This window comes from Carcharodon carcharias, chromosome 4 (genome assembly GCF_017639515.1).
Source record: "Carcharodon carcharias isolate sCarCar2 chromosome 4, sCarCar2.pri, whole genome shotgun sequence".
Classification (NCBI taxonomy): Eukaryota; Metazoa; Chordata; class Chondrichthyes; order Lamniformes; family Lamnidae; genus Carcharodon; species Carcharodon carcharias.
In genome coordinates this window covers 32465921-32488721 of record NC_054470.1, presented here as the reverse complement: position 1 = coordinate 32488721, position 22801 = coordinate 32465921, and the positions used below count along the sequence as shown (strand labels likewise).

The 22801-nt window shown below is 45.1% G+C and overlaps 1 protein-coding gene across 1 annotated transcript in view; it reads right to left on the bottom strand.

The window, feature by feature from the left end:
- Positions 1-22801, bottom strand: part of LOC121276728 (solute carrier family 28 member 3-like) — a 227953-nt gene that overhangs the window by 52096 nt on the left and 153056 nt on the right. Inside the window, exon 12 of the mRNA XM_041185272.1 lies at positions 11893-11991. Within this exon, the coding sequence (XP_041041206.1) occupies positions 11893-11991 (99 nt within the window). The remainder of the gene's footprint in view (positions 1-11892; positions 11992-22801) is intronic.

Sequence of the window (22801 nt, the reverse complement as noted above, 5' to 3'; positions counted from 1 at the left end):
ATAGATCCTGGGTCTAGCAAAGCACCTACAAGCTGAGGATCTTCAGCTGCATGCGCAGCAGGCCCTGCCAGCCTTTCATCTTAAGGGAGGTGCTCCTCCCTATGCTGAGCCAGGCGCCTCCACCGCACTCTTCTTCTTCTCTGCTTCCTGTTAGCCATGAGCATACCACTAAGTCACCAGGCTCCATGATCCTGATGTTTTCTTCCTGTAGGATCAAAGATAGAGACGCATGGGTTAGTATAGGTGTCCTAAGAACCTCTCTTGGTTAAGTCTGAAGGCCCTTTCACGCATGCAGGAGAGTGCTGGCCACCACTTGGATGGCCAGTGTGTAGTGCGCTTCATGGCTGTCCGAAACCTCACCCACCTCCGACCCACTCCACTTGACCAATTGGTGGCAGCTTCGGCCACTGGGTGCATGCTATGCTTCCAGCTCAGGCACAGGCATTCTCTTAACCTGCACTGCAAGGCTGCACTGTTAGCTTGAACCAAAATGGATACTAGTCCAAACCTTAATAAAGACATTGCAAGGGGCTCTAAGCACCTCTACCAGTGATTACGCCATGCCCACCTTTCACAAAGTGATTCGACAGCTTGCCTAGTTGGCCAATTGTTTTGGTGCCCCCAAAAACGCACATTTATTTGCAGACTGCACCTGAGGGGTGAAAATTTCTGAAGCATTTGGTGGCACTTTCATTCTTTTGCACTGCTTGAATGGGCAGGAAAGCTTCAGAAGCCCAACTCCAAGCACGTCAATGGAGCTGCAGCTGAACAGTCTCAACTGTGGAAGAATGCGTGCTTTTGAAAAGCTTTTCGAAGTACGTGGCCGCTTCCCTCATCCCCCCTTCCTCCAGCATGTGATTGTGTACTTCCTTCAGTCTTAGCTGCCTTGCCCTCCCCCACCAGGTGCACACAAGTCCCCATAAACATCTACATTTAAAAGTTTTATGTCATTTTTAAAAATCCAGATTTTTTGTTGTTACTACCAAAGTGAATAACCTCACACTTCCCCACATTATTTTCCATGGGATCATTGTGTCAAAGAGCCATTTACAGCACAGGAGGAGGCCATTTGGCTCAGCGGATAAATGCCGACACTTTGTGGAGCAATCCAGTCAGTCCCACTCCCCTGTATATTCTCCTGCTCCATGCCTCAAGCCATACATTGATCATCCTTATCTTCCTATTTCTACTCTGGATAGCACATGGCACTGGCAGTAATCCTTCAAGGTCCAGCTTTCTAACTTCCTCCCTAGCTCCTGAAAATCTGACTGTAGGACCTCAACACCTGCTTTCTCTAAGTCTTTAATGCCAACATATGTCACAACTTTTGGCTCCATTCTCACCATTCCCCTTGCAGTATATTCTGCACCTCTCTGTAATGGCCTTTGCTCTGGCACCAGGGAGGCAGCACACCATGCAAGACTCACAATGGCACCTACAGAAATGCCTGTCTGTCTCCCTGACTGTGAAATATTCTATAACAACTGCATTTTTATGCTTTGTTGATCTTTCCTGTGCAGTCCAATGCCCATTGGGACCATGGTTTGGACTACACTATGTCAGGGTAGTGACACTCACAGCAGTTTCCAAAACAGTGGGCTGGATTTTACAGGGCACTATATTCTATGCCACCCCTCCTCCACCAACTAACAAGGGAGCCAGTCCACTAAAAAGCCAGCCAGCCGCAGCCATATTACACTGGAAGCAGCATTAATTGCCTAAGGTCAAGACTTCCTTCCCCTTCTGGGGAGGAAGTCCCACCTTAGAGAGCTGCTGGCAAATCTGATTGGCCAGCAGCTCTGTAGTCCCAGCTGCACCACGTTTGGGTGGTGGCCACTGCTAGGACCACAGGCTGTCCCTGAACAAGAGGAGATTATGGAGCTGGACTTTAAAGTCCAGGGTATCAGTGGTCCCTGGCTGGGAAACCCCAGTGGGGGGTGGGGGAGGAGAGGACAGGTTTCAGGGACCAGCAGGGGAGGAGTGATAAATGGGAGTGGGGGGGTATGACCTTCAGAGGGTGCCCCTGATGGGCACAGGGGACTCCCAAAGGAGGTATCCTCCCCTCCCTCCTGCCACCAGCCTGTACAGTAAAAGCTGCTGGGCTAACCATCTGGTGTCATTGTTCCCCTGCCATGGGTAAAATAGCACCAGAGGTGGAATGAGGCACTTAATTGGCATTAATTGGCCACTTATGGGCTTCAATAGGCCCAAGCGTGGGTGGGCTGCCTGATGCCTCCCCCACCCACCCTAAAATGGGAGACAGGTCAGGAGGGGGCAGGAATGTGGTGGGAAGACCACATAATGCATTTTACAAGCAACCCCACACCCATCTGAGCCCTCAAATACATTGGTGGGAGGATGTGAAATCCAACCAGTAAGTCCCTGTTTTAAGTTGTTCCAGTTTAATGTTGTTTAGTTCACGAGGCTGCTATTCATGTTTGACATTGGGAGTTTTGTTTTAACACACCGGCTCTGACATGGGTCACCTGATCCAATCGGTGTCATTTTGGAGCAGCCTTTCCCACTGCTGACCTAGTCACTGCCAACTTGTCTGGTCGCTGCTGACCTATTCTCTCTGAGATCATCCCTCTTGGTGTCCCTCCTGCTCATTGACCCTCGCTCTGGTTGCCAGTCCAGCTTGCGGCTTACCTCCACAACTCTGCAACTTGAAGCTGCTCTTGCTCAGAATCTGCTCGTTTTGCATCTCACCATACATCTCTTGAGCCCTCACTCATTGTAAGAGTTCAGGAGAAAGAACAGGAGAAGCAGGTGGTTTGGAGAGAGCGAGGGTCAGCAAAAGGGAGGGTTGGTAGCAAGAGGGAGGGTTAGAGAGAGGGAGGGTCAGAGAGCAGGATGTATCCAAGCAGGAGGTTCGGCAAGCACCATGGGTATCACCCTTCAGAGGTGGAGAGTCGGAGGGTCGGGGAGCAGATGAGGTGGTGATCCAGATGGTTGACAAGCGAGAGGTGGCGAGCCGGAGGGTCAGCATGTAACAGAGGCAGCAAGCGGTAAAATGTGCAATTGTTCACTTTGGCAGGAAGAATACAAAAGAATATTATCTAAATGATATGTTATAACTGGAATGGTTGTCTTATGAGGAAAGGTTAGACAGGCTAGGCTTGTATCCAATGGAGTTTAGAAGAATAAGAGGTGAATTGATTGAAACATATAAGATCATGAGAGGTCTTGACAGGGTGAATGTGGAAAGGATGTTTCCTATTGTGGGAGAATCTAGAACTAGGGTCACTGTTTAAAAATAAGAGCCAAAATCTTTAGCTGGACGTGTGGGCACAGGCCCGACATGCTCAAGCATGAAATAAAGTGCATTGACATCGGCCGAGCATGCTAACGTCAATGCGCACACTCGTGATATTTCAGTAGGCAGGCACGATGAAGATGGAGAAGTGCCCGCCATTCATTAAGTGGCTAGTTATGGCCCTTGAGACACCAATTGTCTCGGACTTTGCGATTTTCAGGCTGTTGCATGGGCTAAACGGGGAAGCGGGCAGGCCACAATTTCAAAAACCTCATCTGCGGGTGGGATAAGAAGGGTCAGTGGGCTTGTAAATACGATTAGTTTGTAGTTTAGGATATAACTTGCTATTGGTTGCTTGTGTGAACAGGACATCTTCATTTCACTTCAGAGCTGCGTTGACAGAAATGAGAGGATTCAGTTCAGGACTCAGTGTTGTTTTCCAGGCCCCCGGAGGATTCATACTACTTGGGGACTTCCAGACATCAGACACCTTCCCTTACCCTGGTAATGGGGATTGTGCTCTCTGCTGGAAGCACCTCCTCTGAGGAGGAAGAGAGGGCCAGAAGGGGGAGGAGGCTAGGTGTCCCTATTCAGCCTCCAGGGGAGCGGCCTATGAGAGGAGAGGCGCAGGGCCAACAGGAAGTCCAAGTTGGAAGGGGCCTCAGAAGACGCCAATATCCTGCTGGCAGAGTTTACAGGTGGAGATGCAGCTACCTCAATATGTTTGAGGTGCAGTGCCAAAGAAGGCTCTGCCTCTCAAGGAAGGCAGTGACCTCCATTTGTCAGAGGATCGGCTTTGAGATCAGCTTTGACTGTGTGAATGGACACCCCATGCCAATGGCACTGAAGGTCTTGGTGGCACTCAACCTCTATGCCTCCAGCTCCTTCCAGGGCTCAGTGGTGACAGACGCTCTGTTCAGGTGTGCATTGACTTTCATTCACTACCGTATGGACGAGGCCAGCCAGGCAGAGCGAGGCAGAGGGTTTGCAGCGATTGCTGGGCTCCCCTGCATCCAGGGTGCAATCGATTGCATACATGTAGCCATCAAGGCGCCAGCGGGTGAGACGGGTACCTTTATAAACAGGAAGGGGTTCCACTCCATGAACACACAGATAGTGTGTGACCACAGGATGCAGATTCTGCAAGTTTGTGCAAGGCACCCTGGCAGCTCCCATGGCACTTACATCTTGAGACACTCCCAAGTGCTGAGGCTCTTCAGGCATCAGCCTGACTAGATGAATGGCTGCTGGATGACAAGGGCTATCCTCGCAAAAGGTGGCTCACAACATCTCTCCGCCACCCAAGAACAGCGGCCGAGTAGCAGTACAACAGGAGCCAAGCTTCCACAAGTGTGGTGGTAGAGAGAACCATGGGTCTTCTCAAGATGCACTTCCAATGCCTGGACCATTCAGGGGGCGCACTGCAATACCCCCCCAGATCATGTGTCACTGGTAGTGGTTGCATGTTGTGCTCTCCACAATCTGGCACTGGAAAATAGAGGAAGAAGATCTTGATGCAGCTGCACATGCAACAGACAGAGTCCAGTAGTGAGTCTGAGGACGAGCATGATCAGGAGAATGCTGAGGGCATAGACGCTGACCTGGGCAACCTCCAGGGAGGCAGGGACACCCGGGATGCTTTGATTCAACGCTCCTTCGGCTAGCCTACCAAATAAGAGCCACCATCACATGTCAGGGCTGCAGTGTCCATACTCGATCCCTGACAGGATCAGTTCCTTGGTCAACAACACACACTATGTGCCATTTCAATAAAGTTTAAGGAAAAACACATCCATCATAACATCATGGCTCACCCTGTACCTGCAGAACAAATGAAGCATCCAGAGGCCAGTTGCACAAGAACACATTTAATTAACTGGTACCTGGCAAACACCCTACAAATTAACATTGACAGATGTTTTCCAAGAACAGAAAAACGGGGGAAACAAATATCATCTATTATCAGGCCATGTTGTGATTAAGGTGCTTTAAGTTTTTGCTTGCAAGTGCTAAATCTAGGTGCTCTCCCCTCACTGGCACTGGAATTGGAGACAGCCTGCTCACTCTACTGTCCTATTAGCTTTGATGACTTTGGCAGGGGTCCTCTGGCCTGTGGAGCCTATGCTGACCCCACCTGAGAGGGAGCAGCTAGTGCTGCCATCGCCCCAGTTGCTGCTGCCTCAATGGATGCCAAGGTCACAGGCAGAGAGGTGGAGGAGCTGCTGCCCTCATCTGGAGCGCCCTGAGAGGACCCCACAGAGAACCTGCAGAGACGACAGGCAGCTTGTGCGCCAACGTGAGGTCACTCTGGACCTCCCTGCTCACCATGGATGGGCGGGCACCTGGCTGGGATACTGGATACTAATCCATCTCCCACACCGACATTGACCATCTGAGGTCATTGCCGCTGTGAGAGCTTGCAGGCCTGTGCGCATCCCCAGGAGTCCCTGATTCAGTTCCTGGAGGAGCCTCTCCATGAGAGTTGCCACTCTTTCCATGAAGGAGGCATTGTGATCGGCCATGAGGGTCAACACATTGCTCATGCTCCGCAAGGACTCCTCCACAACGGAAACCATGGCATGTATTCCCTCATGTATCTCCGCCAGATCCTCCCACACACTCTGCTGGATGTCCAGCATCTGATGCCTCATGGACGGCTCCGGAGGCACATCATCAGCCATCAACTGAGCATTGTCCTAGTCTCCAGTCATCCTCCAACTGCCGGTGCCCTGGGCACTCTCTGCCTCCGCCTGCACCTCAAGCGAGTATGAAGTGCCCTCACCAACGTGCACCGATATTAGCTGGCGATCTAATGCCCACGGAGGTGCTAGTATCTGTGCTGGTGGCTGCTTGACAGAGCGGGTTTGACGCTGGTGTGTGCTGATCAGTCTGGTCCTCAGGGGTCAGGAGTGAGCCTTCAGGCTCCTCATCCTGAAGGGCTGGTGGTGAGCCTAAAAGGAAGAACAAGGACATGTCATTAGTTGAAGTTGTCACACTGTTACTGTGCATGCCTTGGAGTCTCATAAGAAAGAGATATGCATCAGGGTGCCCTCATCTTTCCATTATCAATGGGGATTCGAGGTTCGAGGATCACATCAATATAGAGACGACAGTGGAATGGTTGCAATTACCGACATTCTCACCTTAGTGCACTGCACTGTTACCTCCCTGTGGCATCCCCAACCTCACCACTGCCACTTGATCTAGGTGCATGGCACCTGTCCAGTTCCAGGGCCTCCTGCTCAAAACAAGTGAGGATTAGTAGGAGCGGTGGTCCCCCGCCAGTATGTGACTTCTCTGCATTGTTTTGGGGTGTTTTCTCCTGAAAGGACAGAGGAGCATTGATTAGTCCACCCTGTACCTGCAGTGCCATTGCAGCCTGGCCAATCCCACCTGAGTAAGACCTCGCAGGGCTCAGCCAACTCGTGACCCTGGAGCCGCAAGGCACTCAGTCCAAACAGCCAGTGCTCACACCCTTGACCAGATGCTGTCCCATGTGCACCTCATCAATTTGTGGCTGCTTGGATGCCACCTCCTCCCAGGCCTTTTTGGTGAGATGGGGGGTGTCTCCTCCTCCCATCCCTGGGGACAAGGGTTTCTCTCTGCGCTGCCATCTTCTCCAGGAAGGCAGCGAGGTACTCATTGGAGAAACCTGGGGCCGAATAGTCCGCTAACCTGCCCTCCTGACTGCCTTGTCCACTAACAACGCTCCTATCAGAACTTCTGCATCCTTCGGTGGCAGCCTTCCAAGGGCTGCCAAGGTTGCATTTGAATCGGCTACCAGGTCGCCATTGGGCCCAGTGGACATTGAGCACCTGCCTCCACCTGCCTCTTTGCTCTCATCCCACAGCCGCATCTTACGCTGGGCGGGCCTTAATTGGCCCGCCCGCATAAAGTCACGGTGCACTGCCGATCACGGGTGGCTGTCAGCAGTCGGCCTCCTGACCGCCCCCACTGATCCCACATGCCAAGGGCAAAATTCTGCCCAAGGGGTTGCACATTTAAGACAGTGATAAGGATCATTTTCTTCTCTCTGTGAAATTCTCTTCCTCAAAAGGCATTGGAAGCAGATTATTTGAATATTTTTAAGGCAGAGCTAGGTAGATTCTTAATGAGCAAGGAGGTGAAGGTTATCTGGGATAGTTGGGATTGTGGAGTTGTGGTTAAAATCAGATCAGCCATGATCTTACTGAATAGCGGAGCAGGCTTGAAGGGCCAAATGGCCTGTGGCTGCTCCTAATTCATATGTTCTTATGTATGTACAACTTTTACATTGGTTGTAATGAGAAAATTTGATCTGCTAAATGTCGTTTCACTTAAAGTTGCAGTTTTCAGTAATTGAACTATGTTAAGTGAATACTTACTGTACTGAGTGCCTGTTTGGGACACCCCCAAAGGCTCCTGTACTTCAAACTTCTTCCTACTCTTCCAGTTGGCCACCCAGCTACTATTCTGAACTCTCGCTGCCTGAGGGATGGCCACCTCAGGAATGTACAATTCAGGAAACTCTCATCTGTCCTGATGCTCCACAGTGACTCCAAATGTCCCTCAAACTCAGAAATCTTGAGCTCAAGCTGAAGCAGTTGGAGGCACATCCTACACACGTCCTCAAGACGTGATGTGTCCTAAAGTTCCCACATGCCACAGGAATTGCAAGCTACAGGTCTCAGCTGCCCATCCATGATGTAAAAAACCTTCTATTCCCTATTTAACAATCTAGTTAATACCCTCTTTAAACTATAAATTTTCATTTATAAACTCAAGACCTGCTCTGTGCTTATACCCTTATTAATTCACTTACTGTTATGCTAATGCTGATTGAAATATTTAATTTCCCAGCTCCCAATTTGAACAAATGCTCTAGTTTAGAAAGAGAAAAGAAAAATGCTCACCAACCGATCACTTACATTATTTTCCAGTGATGCCAAACTTTAAATTCTTTTCAAATGCCGTTGCTTCACTTATTACACTGCGGCTACTCTGTGTTTCTGCTCTTTATGCTGCTGCCGGCGTTCCCACTTGTTATACGCCGCCGCACTGTGTTTCTACTCGTTACTTTGCTACCGCGCTGTGTTCCTGCTCTTTAACTCCACATCTCTGTGTTCCCATTCTTTACACTGCCATCACTCTGTATTCCAATATTTACATTGCCGCCATTCTGTATTTCTGCCATGTGCCACCTGTTGCACACTCATTTAACCTGTCCATATCTCTTTGCAGCTTCCTTGTGTCCTTGTCACAGCTTACCTTCCACCTAACTTTGTATCATCAGCAAACTTAGGTACATCACTCTTGGGGCAGAATTTTGCTCTTGGCGTGCGGGCTCGGTGGGGGAAGGTGGAGGCAGTCAGGAAGCTGACCACTGCCTGTGATTGGGCCTAGAAGGCAATTTCACACTGGCGGGCCAATTAAGGCCTGCCCAGCATGAAACACCAGCAGCAGTTCTCAGCGCTGCCTGTGTGGGTGGGGGGTTAAGGGAGAGGGAGCCAGGTGAGCATGAGCTTCGTGCATGCGTGTGAGTGCAAGCTTCATAATCTCCCTGAGCTGCCTCAGGGAGGTGAACCAGTTTCAACAAAATATTTTATAAATGTTACGAAACATGTCCCCTCATGTGACATGAGCAGGGACATGTTATTAATGAAAAATTAAAGTTTTCATTTGATTTTTATTTGCTTTCAGAAAACTCATCCTGCCCATGGATGAGGTTTCCAAAAAAGTGCAAAGGTTACTTGGCCTTTTTGCCAGCCCGCCAACTGTAAGGTTGGACAGGCAGCGAAAAATTTCTTTTAATTACCTTATTATCGGCCTTAAGAGACCTTTCAATTGTCGGCGGGCGTGCTGCTGACCCCGGCGCGTGCCCGCTGGCCAAAATATCGTGTGAGTGCGTGATGATGTTGGGACACACGCCCGACGTCATTATGCATCATTTTACACTCGGTTGTGTCAGTCACGCACCCGCCTGCCGAGGTAAAAATTTTACCCTTGGTTTCTTCATCTCAGCAAATATCTAAGGCACCAGTACTGATCCTTGTGGATGTTCCATTAGTTACAACCTGCTAACTTGAAAATGGCCCATTAATGCCTACTCTCTGCTACCACTCGATTAACTAATTCTCCATCAATGCTAATATATTATTCCCAACTCTATGAGTCCTTATCTTGTGTATTAATCTTCTGTGTGGCACCTTACTTGAATGCCTTTTAAAAATCCAAATGTACTACATCAACTGGTTCCCCTTTATCTACCCTACCAGTTGCATCCTCGAAAAACTCTTAATAAATTTGTCAGGCATGATTTCCCTTTTGTAAAGCCATGTTGACTTTGTCTTATCATGCTACAATTTTCTGAGTTCATTAAGACTTCTTTAATAATAGATTTTCACAATGACTGCGGTCAGGCTAACTGGCCTGTGGTTACCTGTTTTCTTTCTCCATCCTTTCTTGCGTAGCAGCATTACATTTGTTAATTTCCAATCCACTGGGACCATTCTAGAATCCAGGGAATTTTGGAAAACCATAACCAGTGCATCAAATATCTCTGCAGTACTTTTTTCAGAATCCTTGGATGTGGTTCATCAGGTCCTGGGAATCTATCGACATTTAGTCCCTTAAGTTTCTCCAATACATTTTCCCTGCTGATTTTATTTACCTTAAGTTCCTCATTCTTATTAACCCCTTGGTTACCCTCCATTCCTGGTATATAATTTGTGCTTTCCACTGTGAAAACAGACATAAAATACTTGTTTAATGATGCTACCATTTCCTCATTCCCCATAATAATTCCTCCTGTCTCTGCCTCTAAGAGACTTATTTTTACTTTAGTTAGTCTACTTCTTTTAATATGCTTGTAAAAGCTTTTATAACCTGTTTTTATATTCCTGGCTAGTTTACCTTCATTTTGTATTTTTACCCCTTTTAATCAACATATTGGACACCCTTTGCTGGTTTCTAAAGCACTCCCAATCCTCAGATGTTCTGTTGAAGGGTCATGAGGACTTGAAACGTCAACCTTGTTCTTCTCCGCCGATGCTGCCAGACCTGCTGAGTTTTTCCAGGTATTCCTGTTTTTACCTCAGATTCACTACCATTCTTCGTAACATTATAAGCCTCTACTTTTAATGTATTATTATCTTGAACTACCCTAGTAAGCCACAATTAGATCTTTCTTGCTGAGCTTTTGCTTTTTTAATGGAATGTATTTCTGAACATTTTGAATTGTTTCCTGCTGTTTATTTGCCACCACACTTTTTAGTTTATTTATCCAATTCACCTTGGGTAGCTCTCCTCTCATACCTATTTAGTTGGCTTTGTTTAACTTTAAAATTCTTCTTTGGCCCAAAGTACATTGTTTTCAAGCTTAATATGGAATTCAATTGCATTACGATCATTTTGTCCCAGAGGATCTTTCAGATTATGAATTCAAACTGCCTCATTGTACAATACTAGATCTAAGACAGGTTTTATCCTTACTTGGTGCTAACACGTATTGTTCCAGGAAACTGTCATAAAATCATTCCACATACTCAGTCTACCTTTCCCAATCTGGTTTGTCCAGTTTATATGAAGATTAAAGTTCCACAATTAAGGTTCAAGAGACAACAAGAGACAAGCATGAAGGGAGGCTCTGCCCCTGACTGTAATGAGTCAGAATGAGAAGTAGTTATTCTGTTCATATTAACCATCAAAGTTGTGTTACTTCTCTTTTCTGTCTCTTCTTTCATACAATCTTTATTTTCCTCTTCATTTTTGCACCTGATGTTCATTATTTTGATATAATTAAGTGAATGCCAGTTGTATCGGCTGAACTAAGTCACTGAATGTTGTTCTGTTTGTTTGATCATTCTATGGTATGAAGCACCTTACAAGGTGAATCAAACTTTGTCCCCTCTCGTGTTAACTTGGTTCATTGTCAGATATTGAGGAGATACATAAATGGAAGATCTAAATATCTGTTCCAAGTTAAACAGAATTATATAGTTGCAAGCATGGTTACACTTTGATGTAAGTAGATATAGAACAGTGTTCGCCCCAGAAAGTTAGAGCTGATTGGAAGTGACACAACGAGCCTATCTTGGAAGTCATTTAAAGTCATGCCTAGATTTGTTGTCAGAGATCCTTTTAACAATGTACCCTGTGTTAATTACTGCCAATGATTTCTCTCGCATTGAGAATTGTCCATTAAAATTGTGGAGTCTCATTTCTTCAGGTTTTAATTGTCATAGGATATCTGAAACATTTTTCAAATGTTAACATGTTTTACTTCTCTTTTCTGTCTCTTCCTTCATACAATCTTTATTTTCCTCTTTTTTGTACTTGATTTGGCATTGAATTCACTCAGTCTAATTCACCCTACTCAGTCATTTCTCTGTTTATTTCACAATCATATAATTAACTTTCAAAATAAAATCTGAATTGTTAAAGGGATATGTAGTTGCTTGCTTCTTTCACTCAGGTCCCAGATGCCCAGTGTCCTTAATTGCAATGTTACCAAGCTTGCTGTTTAACCAATTTGGGGCATAAAATATCACTGAGGTTAAATGGGCAAGGGTATGTCTAACTGACAGTGGATGCCATTCATTGCCCTTCTGCAGATAATTATGAGCCATATTGTTTTAGTAATAATATGAAAATCATACCTGCTACGCAGGCAGTCATGAAACTAGCGACAGTACCAGCGATGAAAGCCCTAATACTAACACTTGCTATGTCATGCAATCTTGGTGGAGCCAAAGATGCTGTAAAAAAATCAAATTGATAAACATATAAATTGATACATGTATAGATATATATATTGATAAGATTGAGATATATATATTTGCTATAATTAGGTCAGTATGAGGCAAGCATGCACACAACTTTTATTCCTGGTCTACAAGCAATGCAAAAGACAGTTATAATTTGGGTTGATCAAATCAGTCTGAGGTTGCTATCAGTGGCTACCAGTTGATATCCTAAAATATTTATTAATATTTGAAAATGCAATCCATTCCACAATATACTTCTACTCACTCTCTTTAGGTACCATGACTTAAGAGGGCTTTAGAAACCATGGACTTCCATGTGTTGGTTTATGTTTATGGTTGGCAAGATACTGCAGTGCTTCGCCAATGCCTCTGCAGGTTCTGGCTAACCAGGAGACTCTCCTGCTCTTATCACCTGCCATAGCTGAGTGGGAAGGATTTGCAGGTTGATAATCAACCTTTATAGGCACATTGTGAACACATCTTCCATGGCTATCATGTACCGGAGTGGGACTCAAACCTGGAGCTTCTGGCACAGAGATAAGACACTCCAACTGCACAAAAAAATCCATTTTGAGTACTAGAAGCCATACAATCATTCTTATTTAAAAATATATTTCTGCCCCATCTCATTTAAAAGAAAATCTAATTTTAAAATTTAAAACAATGACTGTGGTCAACTTTCAATCCTTTATCAACTAACTTTTTTCCAGTAAGGTGTTTTAAAAAAATTCTTTGTTCACCTCTCCTGAAGACAGAATTTCTGCTGATTTGCAGATCCACAGTTCTCCGCTGTGGCGGCTCTTTATGCATGATCCTTGACTTTGCCCATACAGAGTATTAGAATAGTCAACCATAACAATATCAAAGACAATCCTCAGCTAACATTAAACATATACATTAAAAACAGAAAATGCCTTCTGATTTTTGATTCTTACATTTTTTTTTGTTTTTCGACAGCAGCTGTTGGGAATGATTTACTATTTTGAATTAAATCTCCTCCAGATGCATATTTTATTTCTTTATTTGCCCATTACCATTCCATTTTCCTTTGCACCATCATCCCTTTTCTTATTTATAACTCCAGCTTTCCATCTATTACTTGCCTTTCTGTTCTTTTCTCTCCTCTTGCCTTTTCCCACCTCTGTACTTTCTTAAAACCAGTTATCTCTAACTATTTACAGCTCTGACCAAAGGTCATTGACCTGAAATGTTAACATTTTCTCTTCCACAGGTGCTACCTAGCTTGCTGAGTATTTCCAGCAATTTTTGTTTTTATTTTTGATTTCCAGTTTCTCCAGCATTTTGTTTTTGTATCCATTGTCAGCTGTCTGGGAGCTTCAGTTGGAGATTGGTGACTGAGGGAGTTTAAAGATTAAATTAAGGGTTAAATTCTATCGAAAGTCTAGTCTTTCTTTAATTTAGCAATTAGCTGAAAATTGCTGTTAGAATTCTTTGAGGAGGTAACGAGTAGGTTAGACAAAGGAGAGCCAATGGATGTTATCTACTTGGACTTCCAGAAGGCCTTTGACAAGGTGCCGCACAGGAGGCTGCTCAGTAAGAGCCCACGGTGTTAGAGGTAAGGTACTAGCATGGATAGAAGATTGGCTGTCTGGCAGGAGTGGGGGTCCTTCTCAGGATGGCGGCCGGTGACTAGTGGAGTTCTGCAGGGGTCAGTGTTGGACCACAACTTTTCACCTTATACATTAATGATCTAGATGAAGGAACTGAGGGCATTCTGGCTAAGTTTGCAGATGATACAAAGATAGGTGGAGGGACAGGTAGTATTGAGGAGGCGGGGCGACTGCAGAAGGATTTGGACAGTTTAGGAGAATGGGCAAAGAAGTGGCAGATGGAATACAACGTGGGGAAGTGTGAGGTCATGCACTTTGGTAGGAAGAATAGAGGCATAGACTATTTTCTAAATGGGGAGAGAATTCAGAAATCTGGAGTACAAAGGGACTTGGGAGTCCTAGTCCAGGATTCTCTTAAGGTTAACTTGCAGGTTGAATCAGTAGTTAGGAAGGCATTTATTTCGAGAGGACTAGAATATAAAAGCAGGGATGTGCTGCTGAGGCTTTATAAGGCTCTGGTCAGACCACATTTAGAATATTGTGAGCAATTTTGGGCCCCATATCTCAGGAAGGATGTGCTGGCCCTGGAGAGAGTCCAGAGGAAGTTCATGAGAATGATCCCAGGAATGAAAGGCTTAACATATGAGGCATGTTGAGGACTTTGGATCTATAGTCAATGGAGTTTAGAAGGATGAGGGAGGATCTGATTGAAACTTAGAGAATACTGAAAGGCCTGGATAGAGTGGATGTGGGGAAGAGGTTTGCATTAGTAGGAGAGACTAGGACCCGAGGGCACAGCCTCAGAGTAAAGGGAAGACCTTTTAGAACAGAGATGAGGAGAAACTTCTTTAGCCAGAGAGTGGTGAACCTATGGAATTCATTGCCACAGAAGACTGTGGATGCCAGGTCATTGAGTGTATTTAAGACCAAGATAGAATGGTTCTTGATTGGTAAGGGGATCAAAGGTTACGGGGAGAAGGCGGGGAGAATGAGGTTGAGAAACTTATCAGCCATGATTGAATGGCGGAGCAGACTCGATGGGCCAAATGGCCTAATTTCTGCTCCTATGTCTTAAGGTCTTATGATGAAGTGAATAGTCACCATTAAGATATATTTTAAAAAGTATGGGGGGCTCTCCCACAGCCTTGTTTGACCCCAGTCAGGATTTTGATGGAAAACAAAAACAAAAATACCTGGAAAAACTCAGCAGGTCTGACAGCATTTGCAGAGAGGAATAGAATTAACTTTTCGAGTCCGAAATACTCTTCATCAGAACTAAGGACAAATAGAAAAGAGGTGAAATATAAGCTGATTTAAGGGGGGTGGGTCAGGTAGAGCTGGATAGAGGGCCAGTGATAGGTGGAGATTGCCAAAAGATGTCATAGACAAAATGACAAAGAGGTGTTGACGGTGGTGATATTAGCTAAGAAATGTGCTAATGGTGATATTAAGGGTAGAAAGCAGGATGAGCATGGTACAGATAGCCCTAATGGGGGTGGGGTGGGGGGGAAGGGATCGAAATATGCTAAAAGGTAGAGATAAAACAATGGATGGAAATACATGTAAAAATAATGGAAATAGGTGGGAAAAGAAAAATATATAAATTATTGGAAAAAGGGGGATTAGAAAAGGGGTGGAGATGGAGGAGAGAGTTCATGATCTTAAGTTGTTGAACTCAGTATTCAGTCCGGAAGGCTATAAAGTGCCTAGTCGGAAGGTGCTGTTCTTCCAGTTTGGCATCTGTTTCAGATCTCCCACTCAAGAAAGGTGCAGCCATATCATCATGAAGCAATTACAGGATTGTGATGAGGTTTCTTGGACATCCAAATCGTTTTCTCTGTTGAGAAAACAGATCTGGTGGGGGAGACAATTTAAGTCATCTGTGAACAGTGTCCAGTCCATCGAAGTTGATTTTGCAGGACGTTTGCCTAAGTGTTTGTGGAGCTGGCTTCAAAAAGGACACACATTTGTTTGATGCCTCATAATTTAGTGAATCAAATGCTTTGGTCAGGTCGATGAAAGCAATGAAGAGTTCCTGAAGCTCTGAAGAAGAATCATATGGACCGAAATATTGGGCAGAAAATTACCCTTGGCGTGCAGGATCAGTGGGGACAGGAGAGCAGATGTCCGCTGGGTACAATGGTGACCCAGCGGCCGATTCAAATGCGGACTGGGCAGTCCCTGGAAGGCTGCCACCGAAGGACGCGGAAGCGTTCCAGGCAGGAGGGCAGGCCGACGAGACAGGCGACCCCGTGTTTTCCGGACAAGTGCCTCGCAGCCCTCCTGGAGGAGGTGGCAGTGGGGACAGAAACCCTTGTCCCCAGGGATGGGAGGAGGAGGCCCCCCACCTCACTAAAAAGGCCTGGGAGGAGGTGGCATTCAGGGTCAGCAGCCACGACATGGTGATGCGCGCATGGATCCAGTGCTGGAAGTGATTCAACGATCTCCTGCGATCATGAAGGCTGAGCACCATGTTGGCATTGGTCACTTTGCAGAACAGTTAAGAGCTGCCAATCCCCCTGTGGACCTCAGAGGTGTTAGAGTGTGAATGCCAAATGTCAGTGAGACAGGATCTGGCCAAGGGAGTGAGCCCTGGTTGCTTGGACTGAATGCCTTGCGGCTCCAGGGTCACAAATCGGCTGAGCGAGGTACTCCTCAGGTGGGATTGGCCAGGCGGCAATGGCGCTGCAGGTGGAAAGTGGACTAATCAATGCTCCTATGCCCACCAGCCAAGCTAAAAATTCTGCCCATTAACTTTGTTTCTCTCTCCGCAGATGCTGCCAGACTTACTGAGCTTTTTCCAACCTTTTCTGTTTCTATTATAGAAGAGTTTCTGGTGTTATTCTTGACATTTTTCTTTGGATTTTTCTGGCAACATAGACCATGTCAGAGATTCCTCTGGAAGGCACACAAAAGCCACACTGTGTCTGGGAGAATTTCCTCAGCCATAGGAAGTAGGCAATTCAGGAAAATACATGTCATTATTAAACATGCAGAGATTTTCCAAAAGTGGTCACTAATAAGCAAACATGACTGGGTAGTGGGCACCTTGCTGATTTTCCTCTTCCCAGCCCGGAACAATCAAGGTTAATTGTACTGCCTATTGTTGCACAGAATGGGATCAACTCAACTCTGATCCAGAATCATAGCTAGGACCATCTGATCTGTACAATTCAATTACTTGCTGTCTTTATAAAATTATAATTAGAAACTTTGTAGTCTCTGTAAATTAAACTTTATAACTGGCAATTGAGAAATGAATTGAGCAATTCATGCATTCCATTTTTCTTCCTCTCCCCATAGAAAAATACATTTGCTCCATGTGTCTCTAATGACAACTCAACAAAACATAAACCACATACCTTGGTATCAACATTTTATTCAAAATATCATGTATGGTAAATGCATTAATTTTTAAAGTGTTCAGACAATGCCTCACTCCATTATAACATGGTGCTTGGGAGTTGAGAATATATGTTTTAAAACGGCATTCTTTTCAATACTAAAATTACACTTCAATACAATGTATTTTTCTAAAAGACTTTGGGCAGAATCTTCGGGTTGGCTAACGGGAGCAGGCCCCGCTTGCCGATGTGTAAAACGATGTGCGGTGACATTGGGCTTGCATCCCGATGTCACCGTGCATTATTCAGGTATTCAGTTCAGTGGGCACACTGGAGTTGGCTGTGCACCTGCCGAACGGTCACAGGCTTATTAGAGCCATTTAAATTCCAATTGAAATAATTAACTGAACTGTCCGTCCAACCTTAAGGTTGGCAGGCAGACAATGAGCCCAGGCGGCCTTTGCATTTATCATGAAACCTCACCTCGAAACACACAAATTGAAAGTTAATTGTGACATTTGTTTCAAGTTTCCCTCTGGGATTTGAACAGCTCAGCATTTACTACCTGCTGTGTCATAACACCCTCCAAAAAAATCTCCAACCCTGAGTTAGAGTCAAAGGGCTGGATTTTCAGCGGGCGAGTGCCCAACATGCACGAGTGTGAAATAGCGCACGATGACATCAGGCAAGCATCCCAACGTCATCGCACACTCACGTGATATTTCAGTCGGCGGGCGCATGTGCGAGTCAGCAGCATGCCAGCCGACAACTAAGAGGGCTGTTAAGCCCATTAATAAATTAATTAAGGTGATTTTTTTTTCTTATGGTTGGTGGGCAAGTGAAAAGGCCAAGCAGCCTTTGGATTTTTGAGGAAATGTCCTCAAATGTCGGGATGAAGTTTCTGATGTTAATTAAAAATAGAATAAAAATGTTTAAATCTCATTTTTAACTTGTCCCTGCTCAAGTGACAGAGTCATAGGACGGGACATGTTTACCTTCATTTTAAAGTCTTTATTTTTAACGTCTGTGCCTTCAGGGAACTTTCACTGAGCGCACCTGCACACACGCGCTGACTTCCACACTTGCCCCCCTCCCCCCACACCCAAGCAGCGCTGAGTGTTTCAGTGCGCGATTCATGCTGACTGGCCATTAATTGACCAGCCAACATGAAATCGCAGTTGGGGCCCGATCGCAGGTGGGGGACAATTGCGCATCTGCTCCAAGGCCCGCCCGCTGCAGGAAAAATCCTGCCCAGTGACTTCCAACAGTTCTGACTTACAGAAAAATCCTAGTCTAACTCCTGTGTTAGGAGTTACAACTGACACCTTCCCACCAACTGCCCCGTCTGCCCCCTCCGCCAATCCCCAACTCTCCCCCAACACGATTTGACCACCCATCACCACCTGACTCCCCCCGACCCCATACGAAACTCCCTGACTAGTGTCCACCACCCAACTACTCCCCGATCCTCCTCCTTGACCTGATTAGTTCCCACCGCCAGATTCCCCTCTGATATTCCGACTGCTTTCCTACCTGACCTGACTAACCCCCACCACCTGATAAACCCCATTCCGACTTCGCTCTGATCCCGATACATCCCCGATATGACCTGACCAGCCCCTGACCTGACAACTCCTCCTGACCCAACTCATACACCTACACATCTCACCCACCTGCCACCCTACCTAGCTGCCAATTTACCCAGCTTCAACACTGCCCAGCTGCCACCCAACCTACCCCCATAAATACCTACACATTCACCCATTCACTTATCTCTTCACTTATACACTCATTCACTAACACACTGAAAAGCTGTTTATATGTCCCAAAACCTTTCAGTGTGTTAGCGAACACTCACCAGAATATGACAGCAGCCAGTGCTGCAAAAGGGAGCATGGCTTGTCTTCTCCTAATGATCCAGCACTACGAGGAAGCAGATCAATTGAAGGCTCGCTCTGCATTTCTAAAGAAGCCAGGGTGAAAAGGCCTGGCCAGAAACATGCAGTTCCACTGTAATGCAGAGAAGTAGCAACAGTGTGGCAATCCAACTGTTATTTCCATTCCTCGGAAGCTTCAGGCCATTCAAAATTAATCATCTTGCATCAGCAAAATCAGTATAATGGAAACAGAGTGTTTCTTGACTTTGTGACCATTATTTTATAGAAAATATGTAAATTGGAATTATTTTAAATGTTTTAAGTAAAAGCTTGCTTTCAACGTGTTAAATTCACAAGATGGTAAGGTTGGTTGGTGTACATTTGGTATCAGATGGTGCATCCTGAAGACAATGGGTGATTTTTAAAAAAGTAAAAGTAAAATTAATACACAGAAATTGCTTGAAACCTTCAATACATCAGACAGCATCTTTGGAGGCAGCAGATGAATTATTGTTTATGGGGGCGAACCCATTGCTAAAATCAAGTAAAGAATAATTTGATATTCCAGTGAACATTCACACTTATTGCTGCTGCAAAAACTCATTTTGTTTGAAATCAGTAGCTGGTGGACCTTGCTTTTTGGAAAGATATTCAGGTTTGTCTAACAGATGGCATTGAAGTCAGGTCTTTGAAAATTTAAATGAATTTCCATGAACATTCTTCTAATTGGCAGTCCTAACTTCAGTGGATGATCCACAGAAATTCTGGAGGATCATAAACGATGTTTATGCCATTTTTCCAATGTTCCATGGATCTTCCACTGGAATCACAGCAACCCATCTGGAGATTTTCAAGAGAAATCACATGAAAGAAGTCTGGTTTTGGAAACAGAATGCACAGGTAATCAAGCAGCATTAGAAGAAAAGATGGGGGAGCAAAGGAAGAGACGGATATACTCAGGCTGTAGAGCAGAGGGCTGAGGGTCTATTTTGTTTAAGTTTTTGTTAAAATGTGTTGCACATTATTATTCTGTACATCTTCATCTGAAGCTAAGATGTATCAACTAAACTAAGCTTTCCTATCATATTTTTTGTTCTGTACATTTCACTTAACATTGAATTAAAGCTTATGATTCAAACCAAACTTGACCTTAGCTAATAGTATCTCAGCTCCACCTTTGGCAAAATTGAAGAAACAGCAGTGCAAAGGGCACACATGTCTAGTTCTGGTCACAAGGTAAAACACAGAATTAGTGCAGAAGGAGGACATTCAGCCTATCATGTCTGCACTCGCTCTCCGAATGAGCATTTCACGTAGTGCCATTCTCCTGCCTTCTCCCTGTTAACTAGCAGATTTTCTTTTCAATTAACCATAACCACTTGCTGTGTGAAAAAGTTATTTTTCATATTGCTTTTGCTTCTTTTGCCAGTTACTTTAAATCTATGCCCTCTTGTTCTCAATTCTTTCATGAGTGGGAATGGTTTTTCCTTATCTACTCTATTCAGATCCCTCAAAATTTGAATATCCTTATCAAATCTCCCCTCAACCTTCTTTTCTCTAAGTAAAAGTCCTAACTTCTGTAATCTATTGTTATGAACCGGAGGGGGATTAATTTAAACAGCCATGAATTCTCCTCTCACTACCCATCTCTAAACAGCAAGGTGTTTTTGATTTCTGATTTTTCCACCTTTATAAGTGCTGATATTTTTACCCCAACCCTCAGGTTTGCTGACATCCAATCCTCTATTAATAACTCCATAGCAAACTTAAGATAAGGTAAAATAAGAGGGTTGGTTTATTTTACACACACACAAAACACCAGAAAGGGCATTTTGCAATGTTTGCCCCTTTTTTGCATTCATGCAATAAAAGAGGGATAAGGGAAAAAAGGGGTACAGGGCAAGACCACGATAAAAATAAGGGTTATGATTTCACGTGAATACAGAGTCCAGAATCAAAAGAACAGTGGCGTATTCCTTCAGATTCCAACTACCCTCTGGGTGAAAGAACATTTTCCTCAAATCCTCTCTAAACCTCCTGTCCCTTATCTTAAATCTATGCCCCCTGGTTATTGACAACTCCACTAAGGGCAAAAGTTTTTTCCTATCTATCCTATCTATGCCCCTTATAATTTTGTATACCTCTATCAGGTCCCTGCTCAGCCTCTGTTCTAAAGAAAACAATCCTAGCCTATCCAGTCTCTCTTCATAGCTGAAACACTCCAGCCCAGGCAACATCCTGGTGAATCTCCTCCGCTCCCCCTCCAGCGCAATCACATCCTTCCTATAGTGTGGCAACCAGAACTGCAGAGAGTACTCCAACTGTGGCCTAACTAGCATTTTATACATCTCCAGCATAACCTCCCTGCTCTTATATTTTATGCCTCAACTAATAAAGGCAAGTATCCCATATGCCTTCTTAACCACCTTATCTACCTGTGCTACTGCCTTCAGGGATCTATGGACATGTGCACCAAGGTCCCTCTGAACCTCTGTACTTCCTAGGGTCGTACCATTCATTGTGTATTCTCTTGTCGTGTTAGTCCTCCCAAAAGGCATCTTCTCACACTTCTCAGGATTAAATTCCATTTGCACTGCTCTGCTCATCTTACCAGCCCATAAATATTGTCCTGTAATCTAAGGCTTTCCTCCTCACTATTTACAACACGACCAATTTTCATGTCATCTGCGAGCTTACTGATCCTATCTCCTATATTCACATCTAAATCATTAATGTACACTACAAACAGCAAGGGTCCCAGCACCAATCCCTGCTATACACCACTCCTCCATTAGATATATATTTATATTTTCCTTCCTGTCTTCTGGACGGGACACGACTCACCTGTTGGAGAAAAATGAAATGAATTCCATTTCATTTCATTTTTTTTTTGAGGTGGTCTTAGGGAAGGAAGAATAGCAAGTGCGGAAGTATACATGCATTTTTTCATTCATAATGGCACATCAAACACACAGTTAGCAGAGGAAATGACAGTGCCCTGCTACATTTTTGTTTAGTGGTTTAGACCCAGGAGAAGGCGTCCGCAATGACTTGATCCTGTCCTGGGATTTGGGAAGAGTTAGGTGACTTGGGAGGATTTGAAATTCACCTGCCTGAGGAAGTTGCTTCTGTGTTAGAGTGCTGACTTCCCTCTGTTGGGGTCAGGCATTCCAAACTCCTGATTAAGTATCCTCAAAAAGGGTCTGGGGGCTTTACAGTATAGTTAGCACACAGGGGGCGAGTGATGGTCAAGCTGCTCTGGGCGATTTGCAGGGGAGTGCTGAACATCTTAATCTGTGGTTGCCACGCCCTGGCATCAAAGGGCTGAACTATTCTTGCCCAGCCTAGCTCCTGCCTGTCTACTTTGGTAACCTGCGGACTCAGGTGTTGGACCCAGAGACTGGGATTTGGCTGAAGGTCAAGGGCTTGGGCTGTTTTAAAGGGACCTTGACCTCTTTAAGGGATTCCAGTTTGGGGTGCAGCTCGAGTGCTAACACAACTGGAGAATTCCAGCTTCTGGTGCTAAGTGCTTTTGGTTGGCACAGTAGCAGGTGGGCAGTTGGCCCCTGAATTTGGACCAGCCTTTCTGGGTCGGGATGATGGATGGCAGAGGTCTGGAGGGTTATGGACTGAGTGCAGGTCAATGGGATTAGCGGAATAATATTTTGGCACAGACTAGAAGGGCCAAATGGCCTGTTTTCTGTGCTGTAGTGTTCTATGGTTCTATGAAAGAAAGATGGCCTTCTGTTAGGTGCCTCTCCCGTATCCATACCAAATATGGCTATAATCTGTAGCCTAGCAGAAGATTATGGATCATTTTAAAAGGGCAGTTAACTCTGTCTGGTCCTCTTGCAATTCTGCATGATGGTAAATGAGCATGGAGTCCAATCTGTTTGGGGTTCCTCTGCTGGTCAGTTGCGTGATAGAGTCAGTGTCTTTTGGGACACTACTGTCCCCTGAGATGGTCAGCTCTTGCGTACCTCTGGGTGGTTTATCAACTGGGTGAGGC